Source organism: Sturnira hondurensis, unplaced genomic scaffold, assembly GCF_014824575.4.
Source record: "Sturnira hondurensis isolate 20B ecotype Veracruz unplaced genomic scaffold, ASM1482457v3 Scaffold0025370, whole genome shotgun sequence".
In the NCBI taxonomy this organism is placed as follows: Eukaryota; Metazoa; Chordata; class Mammalia; order Chiroptera; family Phyllostomidae; genus Sturnira; species Sturnira hondurensis.
In genome coordinates this window covers 7,568,112-7,579,667 of record NW_028098001.1, presented here as the reverse complement: position 1 = coordinate 7,579,667, position 11,556 = coordinate 7,568,112, and the positions used below count along the sequence as shown (strand labels likewise).

The 11,556-nt window shown below is 38.7% G+C and overlaps 1 protein-coding gene across 1 annotated transcript; it reads left to right on the top strand.

The window, feature by feature from the left end:
* The first annotated feature begins 1,344 nt into the window (after positions 1 to 1,344).
* On the top strand, positions 1,345 to 2,042 carry LOC118982324 (ribose-phosphate pyrophosphokinase 2-like). Its single transcript, XM_037039356.1, has one exon. It carries the CDS (start codon positions 1,368 to 1,370, stop codon positions 2,040 to 2,042), a length of 675 nt encoding a protein of 224 aa, XP_036895251.1. The 5' UTR covers positions 1,345 to 1,367.
* Positions 2,043 to 11,556: the final 9,514 nt, after the last annotated feature.

Below are 11,556 nucleotides of genomic sequence, written 5' to 3'. Positions count from 1 at the left end.
GAAACTATCATCATTATCATTACAGTTGTAGGTGATTTCTGAGGGCCAGAATGCAGACTAAGCTGTGGATATACATCATATTATCATAATTGTTTCTCATAACAATCCTGAAAGATAGGAACTTTTATCTCCATTTTACAAATGAGTGAAAAGATACTTAGTAAGCCAGGAACAGCAGAGCTGACATTTAAACCCAAACCCTAACTTTCCACATCCCAAGACGCTGTGTGTCAGTGTTTTTATCTGTTGTATATTGACTTTAAAAGTTCAACCTAAATATTTAGAATAAAAAATAATACAAGATTCTGGCTCTAGAATTGTTAGGTCATAAGTACTGTTGTGAATGTATGCTAATTTGTTTACCTAATTCATACATTTGTTTGAATGTATGCTAATTTATATGTATGTATTAACTCTATACATATAAACCTGTCAGATCTCAATCCTAACAATATCATTTTTTCAAAGGACAATTCTTTAACCTACAAATTACTGCATCTTCCCTCCAATAGGCATGCCAGTTCCATGTTTTTTAAAGTAATGCTGGCTTTCACAAACCAATAATGTTTGTCGTGAAAAACAGGGATTCCTTCAAGAAGGTCATTTCCCTATTAACATTACTAAACTCTCCTATTAGCTTGTGGAGAAATCTATTACAAAAATGTATTTAGTTGAGATATACTGTGTTAAACGATAGTAAGGTTAATCCTGAATTCTTGGTGGTTTAACATAATGAAGAGTTACTTCTTGCTCATATCACATGTCCCTCACAGCAAGGGTCTCTGGTCAACTCGGGAACCGAGGGTGACCAATTTGTGGATGCTCCATAGGGAACAGATAGCTTCCACGATTAAAAAAAAAAAAAAAAGCAAAAGAGACTAAAAGTTATGTGTAGGCTTTTTACTGAGTCAGTCTAGAGATTACTTTTACCTCCATATCATTGGCCAAAACGAGTCACATGGCTCACAAACTACAAAGCGGATAAAAAGCGTGGGAGGTTAACTGGAACAGGTCCCTCCACAGCCAGGTATTTCCGCTCCCGCTGCAGCCACTGGCGCCACCTCTGCCTCCGCTCGGCGGCGCCTGGGGCGTCTCAGCCGGACAGACAGCGGCGCTTCGAACCAGACCTGTCCCAGCGGGTGGCGAACCGGCTGGGCTTGGAGCTGGGCAAGGTGGTCACCAAGAAGTTCAACAACCGGAAGACTGGTATGGAGATCGGTGAAAGCGCAAGAGGAAAAGACGTCTACATCCACTAGTGTGACTGTGGCGACGTAACGACGGCCTCCTGCAGCTTCTCGTCAGATGCCTGCAATGACTGCAAGACTGCTTCATCATGAAGGTGACCGCAGTGACCCCGTGTTTTCCATATGCCCACCAAGATAAAAAGGACAAGAATCGTGCTCCGATTTCTGGGAGACTTGTGGCCAATATGCTCTCAGTCGCTGGGGCAGTTCACATCAATACCACGGACCTGCATGCCTCTCAGACGCAGGGATTCTTTGACATTCCCGTGGATAATTTGTACGCAGAGGCCTTGGTTCTGCAGTGGATTCGGGAGAACATCACGGATTGGAAGAACTGTGTCGTGGTTACCCCCGACGCGGGTGGAGCCCAAAGAGTCAACGTCCATTGCGGACAGGTTGAATGTGGACTTTGCCTTGATTCACAAAGAAAGGAAGAAGGTGAGTGAAGTGGACCGGATAGTCCTAGTGGGTGACGTGAAGGACCGTGTGGCCGTCGTTGTGGACTGCATGGCCGACAACAGTGGCAAAATCTGCGACGTGGCAGACAAGCCACTCACGGCCGGGGCCTCCAAAGTTTATGCTATCCTTACATCTGGGATCTTCTCTGGCAAAGCTGTTTCCAGAATAAACAATGCCTCCTTTGAGGCTGTTGTCACAAACAATTCCACAAGAGACAAAATGATTCATTGCTCTAAGATCCAGGTTATTGACATTTCAAGGATGTTGTCTGAGGCAACCCGCAGGACCCACAACAATGAATCCGTGTCTTATTCCCTGTTCAGCCACGACCTGCTGTAAGTCCAGGGTGGAAGCCTGGGGGAAGCCTGAATCATGTGTTTTTATCTGATGTTTTGGCTTTAGGACTTAGCATTTAGAATACAAAAGTATCAGATCTTTGTATCCCCCAAGATCTGTTGTTTCCCCCTCCTGCAGCTCTAGACCATATTTCCAGTTCTGTGGGAGGAATCTGTGAACTGTTGTAAATTGGAAATATTTTTGTCATCTTGACTTGTTCTGATAGGTGACTTTTTCCTTCATCCTGTTAGTATTTTGAGGTCATATCTTTCAAGAATATAATTCCATTGTGGAAGTTCATAATTTATATATTTCAGGATTGCTAAAGGCGGCTTAGGATAAAGACTTCTATATGATAATACCTGTGGACACTTGGGTAAAACCCTGTATAAAATGAGCCCTTCTATGAAAAACTTGGAAAATTTATAATACCGTGAATTTTTACTTTTTATTTTTAGTAGCTGAGTTTCAAACAAACCATTTTGGTTGTTCTGTTTGATTTGGACCACATTTTGTAGTTTAAGATGACCAGATACATTTTTTGGTAAACATTAGACATGTCAGAGGCCATGTAACTCAGTATTTTTTTTATTACCACTTCTGAAAAACATGTTATAAGTGTCACCTATGTGAAATGTCATGTCTGAAATTCCAAAACGTTGTTCAGTGATAGATCCAACTTAGAAACCATTTTGAGATAGTCTGTGCTCACTGTCACCATGCGCACTTGCCTCTGCACACCCCACACAGACAGTTCTTCGGACATCTCTTGTCCTCTTGTTTGAGGTCACAGTTTTGGTTCTAGCTTTTACTTTGCCTTTTTTCAATGATTTCATGTTATTGATCTCCACCAAAACTCCTAAGTGCCCTCAAATTGACTAATCTGGTCATAATTTCGCTTTTGACAAAAATAAAGAGTTAGATTTTGGTGAGTTACACCAAATGCATCTTTAAGCATCATTAGTTTTGATTTTTAATGATCGTTAGCTTTTTGTAATCAGAAGTCTAGGCAACTTATTATTTCAGCTAAAGTCACTACATGAAAAATGTGGTAAGAAAGACCTATGAAAACAGTGCAAATAAGTTACCATTAGTTCCTCCATTAAAATAATATTCAAATAGGGGCCTGAGAGTGATTGTGGAAGGAAAGATTGCTTTCTCCACAAGGTGGCCCATCCTCCTTCGTGAGGTTCCTCCCCAGCTCAGGCAGAAGGCATGTCTTGTCTCTTTGTGAATTTTATTATACACACATTGGTGTGCTACCAACCAAATTCTTAATACCCAAAAGAAGAGAATTTGCTTACATAGAGTAATAAACAACAGTATCTCCCTTCTGCTAAATCTTAAACCTTAAAGAGAATAAATTCTTTAAAGTCTGCAGGTAGAAATGTAAAATCTATTGTAGTTATTAACAAATAGAGCAATCATTAAGAATTCAAATTTCACTATAGCAGAGGTGGAATTGAAGTTAAAAATTTTTATTTTGGTCATTGCAGAAATGAGTATTTTGTATCTTAAAATGGTTTTTGAGGTAAAATGACATTATAGCCCAATAAAACCAGCTGTGCAATACAGATTTACTATATCTAGAGTTGACTCTAGATATAGTAAATCAAGTTGATTTATATCTACTACTTGATATCAACTTGATATTTACTACATTAAGTTGACTTGCAATATGTCATAAGTTTATTTAGATGCTGTGTAATTTTAATTTCTGATTAATGAGTGGTCCGTATATTTCTTGAAATTTCTATGCACAGACAAATGAAAATGTAGTTATGAACATGTGTAAGTAGACAGCTTGGCATACAAATGTAGACCTGTTCACATGACTAAAACCAGTTGATTTAAAGGTAATCATTTCATCTAACATTAAAGCAAAATAGGGAGTTAATTTTAAGATAATGACCCCAAAACAAAAAATGATAGAAAATCTATTGTAATTCTCTGAATTAGGAACTGAATGTTTCTTACATTATTTAGTATTACATGGGTGTTTCAGAGTACTTACATTACATTGATTAACTTATTAGACTAGACTTAGCCATCCACAGTGGCAGTATGAGCCTGAGAATTTTGGTTTCGGTTCAGCAAAGATAAGGAAGACGGCCTCCAAACGGCTTCATCCCAGAACTGGCACTTTTCTTACTGTGGGTGTGGAAACATTTCAGTGAAACCACTGAAGATGTTCAGCCTGTCTGGCTCTGCTGAATGGAGGCCAACTTGATGTACATCTAGCCACAAAGGGGAGCCAGAGAAATGTGAACATATAAAAATCACTCAGCCTCCAAATTAACTTATATTAATCAAGTTACAGATATTCATAGGATAACTGTCTTCTGTTAGATAAGATGTTAGCCAGATTCAAAAATACATAATTTGCAGTGCTTATATTGGTTTAGAATATAGCCTTTTAAGATCTTTCAACACTGTATTAAAACATTTCAGTAAAGTCATATGACTTTTTTTTAAAAAAATGAAACATTTGGTAAGCATTATTGTCTCTGCTACATATATCAAATTTTTCTTGTCTTTTATTCATATTTCTTGTCCTTTGAAACTAAAATGAGTTCTCAAGGTGCATGAACTCAAATAGAAATCTTTTTAAAACTTTGTTTTCTTTTGTTTTTATGTTTTTTTAAAATCTGTATATATTGAACTAGCATAAGCATTAGTCTAGGGGAAAAAAAGTGGTTTCTTGTATCAGCTAACAATTTCCATTGCAGCAGAATAGGACTCTGCAATGCAAACTTCCCCTCTTATGTTTTTACCACTGTGATTTGATACGACTTTTCCTTAATCTGAATGTGTGTCCCCCACTATAAAGAAAAGAAAGATAAACACTCTCTTACATAGCAATGGCATACCTCTCTTCAAACTTTCCACGATTGTCTTTAACAAAGAATCACTTTCCCCCCCCAAAAAGGCTAGAGACCAAATATTCTACATTGAGTCATTATTTTCTTTCACTATTACCCAATATTAAATTAGTTTATAATTTAAAACTCCATAAATCCATTTAATAATATTTTATAATCAGTTTAACTCAATATGTTCACCAGGAAATTGTATTTCTTTTAAGGTATATATCCTGTGGGTTGAAATAATTTCGTGGTCAAACAAAATGTTTAGTTATAGCTGTTCTAAAGTTTTTACACCAGAAAATAATTACGTACATGATTAGAGTGAAGAACTTTGACCTTTTGAAAAGGCATTTGCATTTTCAAGGTTACCAAATATTTCTTTTTGAGAAGAATCGTGCCCTGCCTAAGATACTGCCACAGCCATTTCTGTGCAGAGATGAGGCAGCTTCGTTATTGGCCCCCTAAATTGCTATCCCAGCCAGTTTACTGGTAAAAGCTAAGGCGCATGCCTGTACCTACTGAAAAATTGCTGCTTGCCAGACACACGTCAGGGAGTTTAACCTCACACCTACCCTTGGTCCATTCCTACCATAACTCCCAGAAAGAAAAACAGCACTTATGAATTAGTGCCCATGGAATGTGCAGACTGTCTCTTCTCTCACCACATCTGCATCACCTGAGAACTTAAAAGATTTGCAGAAACGGAGGCCCTAACTTAGACCCAGTAAACGAGAGTCATCATTTTAACAAGACTCATGTGTACAGCAGAGTTTAGGAAGCACTGCTCTAACCTACATTCCTAATCTTCAAAGATAAGAAAGCAGAAAACATACCATTGGAACAGCTAAAAGAAAAAAGAATTTTAAACAATGAGGAGAGTTTAAGAGACCTCTGGGCCAACATCTAGCATAACAACGTCCACGTCATAGTGGTTCCAGAAGGAGAAGCAGCTAAGCATGGAATTAGGAACCTATTTGAAAAATTAATGACTGAAAATTCCCCAAATCTACCTAGTAAGGAATAATGAACAAGTCTAGGAAACACAGAATTCCAAACGAGATGAACTCAAAGAGGCCTACACCAAGACACATCAAAATTTATTTTTTCTTTTTCTTTTCTTTTCTTTTAATTGTTGTTCAAGTACATTTTTCTACCTTTTACTCCCATCCCTGCCCACGCCCCCCCCCCAGCGCTCCTCACCTCCCTCCCGTTTCCACCCCCCTTGTTTTTGTCCATGTGTCCTTTATACTTGTTCCTGCAAACCCTTCCCCTTTTCCCCTGAAATTCCCTCCCCTCTCCCCCCTGGTCCCTGTCAGCCAAGACACATCATAGTTTAAATGCCATAGGTTAAAGATAAAGAGAGAATCTTAAAAGCAGCCAGAGAAAGACGTAATTACCTACAAGAGCACTCTCACAAGACTGTCAGCTGATATCTCAAAAGAAATTTTGCATGCCAGAAGGGACTGACACAAAATATTCAAAGTGATGAAAAGCAAGTACCTATGACCAAGATTACCAGTAAAGCTATCATTTAGATTTGAAGGACAGATAAAGAGCTTCCCAGAAAAAAAAAAACTGAAGGAGTTCATCACCAAAACAGTATTAAAAGAAATGTTAAAGGTCTTCTTTAAGAAGGAAAAAAAAGGTCAAAACTATGATAATAGAATGGCAATAAATACATATCTATCAATAATTACTTTAACTGTAAATGGAGTAAGTGCTCTAATCAAAAGCCATAGGGGGCCAAATGGATAAGAAAACAGGACCTTTACATATGCTATCTACAAGAGACTCACTTCAGATCCAAAGACACACAGACTGAAAGTAAAGAAATAGAAAAATATATTTTATGCAAATGGAAACAAATCAAAACAAAAAAACTGAGGAAGCAATACTTATATCAGACAAAATAGACTTTAAAGCAAAGGCTGTATAGTAAAAGACAAAGAAGGACTCAAAATTCCACTTCTGAGATTTTAGCCAAAGACACCTAAAATATTATGTTAAAAAGACATGTACATTTATATACTAATTTCAGCATTATTTACAATAGCCAAGATATGGGACCAACTTAAGCATAGATCAATAGATTAGGTTTTAAAAGATGTCCGGTCAAGATGGTGACATAGGCAGACATGGCTCACCTCTTTGTACAACCACATCAAAATTACAGCTCGAATATAGGACAGTCATCACTCAGAAACATCAGAAATCAAGTTGAATGGAAATCTGACAACTATGGAATTAAAGAAACCACATCCATCCAGACTGGTAAGAGGGGCATGGATGTGGGGCAAGCTGGCCCCACACCCATGTGGATAAAAATTCAGGAGGAATACGAGTCCCAGTCCCACACCAGGCCCTGCAGCCAGGAGTCCAGTGCCAAGAAGATAAGTCCCCACAACTTTTGGCTGCAAAAACCAGCGGGGATTGAGTCGGTGGAGGAGACTGCTGGAGCCCTAAGCAGTTTCTCTTGGGGAACCCACACACAGACTCACCTACTAACACTAGCTCCCTCTGAGCTCTAGCACTGGGGTAGCAACTTGAAGGGCACCAGTGGTATATAGGGAGAAACTGAAGTATCTGCCATTGGGGTGGGCAGAGGCCATTGTCCCTTTACTGAATCCTTCCCTCACAGAGCCAGTAGGCTGGTGCCATATCTGAGACTCCAACAACCTGGCTAAACTGTATGACCCACCTTGGAGATCCATTGAGGTTTTACCCAACTTACTGGCCCACCCAAACTGGTTTTCCATAAGAATGCTTATCCTGGCTCCTAAATCGTATCAAACAAGCAACAGCTGGCTTCAGTGAGTCCTAGACACAGACAGATTAGAATCATAGCTTGGCTTCACCTGGGAATCTCCAAGCCCAGCAAAACTAGCAGCCATCTCAGATTGCTTTACAGCTCAGGCAAGGTGGCCCAGGGCAAAATACAGGTGGGGACTGCCTTTAGCCGGCACCACCCAGAAAACCCCAGGACCAGTGCAACCAGTGGACAGCTACAGACCATGTCAGAGCACTACCACGCTGTCCCCGCACAGCTGATCCTCACAGAGGGAGGAGGTTGGTGGTCAGTGGTCACAGCTAGTCCTTACAGCTGACTGAGCTGAGTAAATCCCTCCCAATGATCTGCCAACAGCAGCAAAGGCTCAACTACAAGAGGTGGGTGTACTCAGCCCACAGGAAGGGTTCACCTCGAGTACCCAGCTTGGGTGACAGGTGGTTCCTATAGGACACCTACTACATTTGGCCACACTACCAAGACATGGAGTCAAAGTAGCTCTACCTAATACATAGAAACAAACACAGAGAGCCTGCTAAAATGAGGCGACAAAGAAAAACACCAGAAAAAGAGCTAAACAAAATGGAGATAGCAATCTATCAGCTGCAGAGTTCAAAATACTGTTTATAATGATGCTCAGGGAACTTAGTGAGGACCTCAGCAGCATAAAAAAAGAGTCAGAAGCGAAGGCTATGCTAATTGAAATAAATAAATAATACACTAATTGAAATAAATAAATGATTTACGGGGACACAACAATAGAATGTATGAAGTCGGGAATTAAATCAATGATTTAGAACATAGGGAAACAAAAAACAACCATACAGAAAAACAAGAAGAAAAAAGAATCCAAAAAAATGAGGATAGTGTAAATAGACAACTTTAAGAGGTCCAACATTCATCTCATAGGGGTGCCAGAAGGAGAAGAGAAAAAGCACGAAATTGGAAATCTATCTGAAAAAGTTTCTTCGCCCTAATTTGGTGAAGGAAATAGATGTGCAAGTTCAGGAAGCACAGAGATCCAATTATGATGGATGCAAAGAGGTCCACTCCAAGATACATCATTATTAAAAGGCCAAAGGGTAAGGATAAAGAGAGACTTAAAAACAAGAGAAAAAGAAGTTAGTTGATAGAAGGTTGCCACATGGTAGGGTGGCAGGGAAGAATGGGTGAAGAGGTGAGGGGATTAAAAAGTACGAATAGGTAGTTACAGAATAGCTGTGGGGATTTAGAGTTTAGTATAGGAAATGGAGTAGCCAAAGAATTTATATGCCTGACCCATGGACATGAACAATGGTGGGGAGATTGCCTGAGGAAGTATGGAGGGGGTGGTGCTGGGTAGAGGTGGGCAAAGGGGAAACAATCAGAGCAGCTATAATAGCATAATCAATAAAATATAATTTTTTAAAAATAAAAAATAAAGCCAACCAGTGTGGTTCAGCTGGCTGAGCATCATCCCACAAACCAAAATGCCACTGTTTCCATTCCTGGTCAGGACACATGCCTGGGTTGCAGGTTCGGTCCCCAGTCAGGGTACCTATGAAAGGCAAGAAGTCAACCTGTCCATGTATGAAGGCAACCAACCAATGTTCTTCTCTCACATTGACATTTCTCTCCCTTGCTTTTTTCCTCTCTTCCCTTTTCTCTCTTAAAAAAGAAGAAGAATAAAATATTGCCATCTGCAACTACATGGATGGACCTAGAGGATATTGTTCTGAGCAAAATAAATTAGGCAGAGAAAAACAAATGCCACAGGATTTCACTTATACCAGTATGTGTAAATTAAAAACAATAAATGAACAAGTAGAATAGAAACAGACTCGTAGGTAGAATATTTTGATGGTTGCCAGATGGGAGTGGGTTTGGAAGAATGGGTCAAGGGGGTGAAGGGATTAAGAAGTACAAATTAGAATTTACAGAATAGTCGTGAGGATGTAAAGTATAGCACAGAGAATATCATTAAAAATATTGTAATAACTATGTATGGTGCCAGGTTGGTATTGGATTTATCAAGGTGATAACTTCATAAGTTATATACATTTCTAATCACTGAGTTGTACACCTGAAACTAATATAATATTGTACATCAGCTATAATCGAAAAATAACCAATTATTTTAAAAAGTAAATCACATATAACATGAAATATTACATTCACAAAAATGAAGTGACATTAACAGTTTTATTCCCAACCCTTTCTGGATGTATTGAGATGTCTCTAAGTGAACAAGTAAGAGTAGCTAATGCTAACGTGATAATTCTTAGTAAAGTCTCCTTGGGAGATTTCTCCAAAATGAAGGCCTCTAATGACTAAGTAACAAACTCCATGCAAGTTAGATGGTTTCTAATTCTGTGCTTTCAACAAAATTGAAGAAGTACCTAACTGAGTTGTCAGTTGCAGTATATTTACCATATAACTTGAAAGAAGTTTTAAAAATTGAGTAATATTGCCACAATAAAACTTCTTCCCTTCCCATTACTTATAGGAACAAAGATTCCTCACAGCTTGCATCATTTAAAAAAAAGAAGAAGAATAGAATTGAGGCTGAAAATCTCCTCTTCTTCCAGTCATGAGTAATGGTAAGTAACATTTACCCAAAGATACATGTAAAGTGTGAGCTGTCGCCACATTACAGGATTGCCTTGAAAAGTGAACTAACACAAAAAAGACTTAGACAATGAGTGGCACAAATGGCAATAGACATAAACTATTATTATTATGTAAAAATTCATGATAGAGATCTTAACCTAGATAGAAATCAGGAAGGCCTAGAAGAGGAGCTCTCTGTTGGTACACCTGGCTTCTGTAGAAATAATACACAGCTTAAAAATAATCCTTTTTGCAGCCTGCTTCTACACCCAAATATTAAAGCCTTTCTGCTCTGTGCTTTAGTTTTTTATGTAAAGTGTGGATTTTTATTGTTCCCCCAGAACCCCACTGTGGGCCGGAGAGGATCCCTGATTCATCTGACCCTTTAGAGGCATTTTCATGGCCTTTGTTTTAACAGATGTAGCAGGTTCCAACATTAGGATTTTTTTTTATCTCTGTTCCTGCAGCTCACGATTTCTAAAATCTTGTTCTCCTAATCTGCCTTCAATATTCTGTCATTTTCTTCTTTTCTGTTGCCACTTCTCTCTTGCTCCTTAGTTTACCTCCAAATAATCACTCACCTATTTTGGAAATATAATGTTCATACTTCTAAAATGCAGACAGAAATAAAATTAGGTATACTAGAATTTCATATGAAGGAACGTAGGAAAGGATGGCTGGCCTTTTGAGACTTTAAATATAATTTCTAGTCACTACTTTCATGCAGGCAGCCCCAGATTCTGTATCTGCAGCACAGTCATGATAAATTTATCCCATAAATTTTTGTGCCTGTGTTGGTGAGGCTGATAATTCATGTTTTGGGCTTATGATTGGCTTAAATAACTCAAGCAGTTTTTCTCCTGCATATGCCCTCACACTTTGTTCAACCCTTTAACCAACTTGAATTTACTTTACTCATCCAGTTCCATCATCCTGAAGGTTCTTGACACCACACTTTCCATTCAAGAAGGCATTGCTGCAGAGCCTAGCATTTGTTGTGCTAAGTGATTCAAATCATAAACAGTAGACTGATTTTTTAGGTTTATAGTTGTGCAACTAGACATACCCATTAAGCAAAAAATCTTGGCAATAAGTAGAAGTACAGGATTTATTTCCACTTCTCATAAGACTTTCCACTTCTCATAAGAAGTACAGGACTTATTTCCACTTCCCATAAGACTCTCAGAGAAAGTTTGTGATCTGTACAAATTGTAAAAATATGGCCGTAACAGAGGAAAACATGAGACTTCCTAATACCTGAGATAATAACATTAAG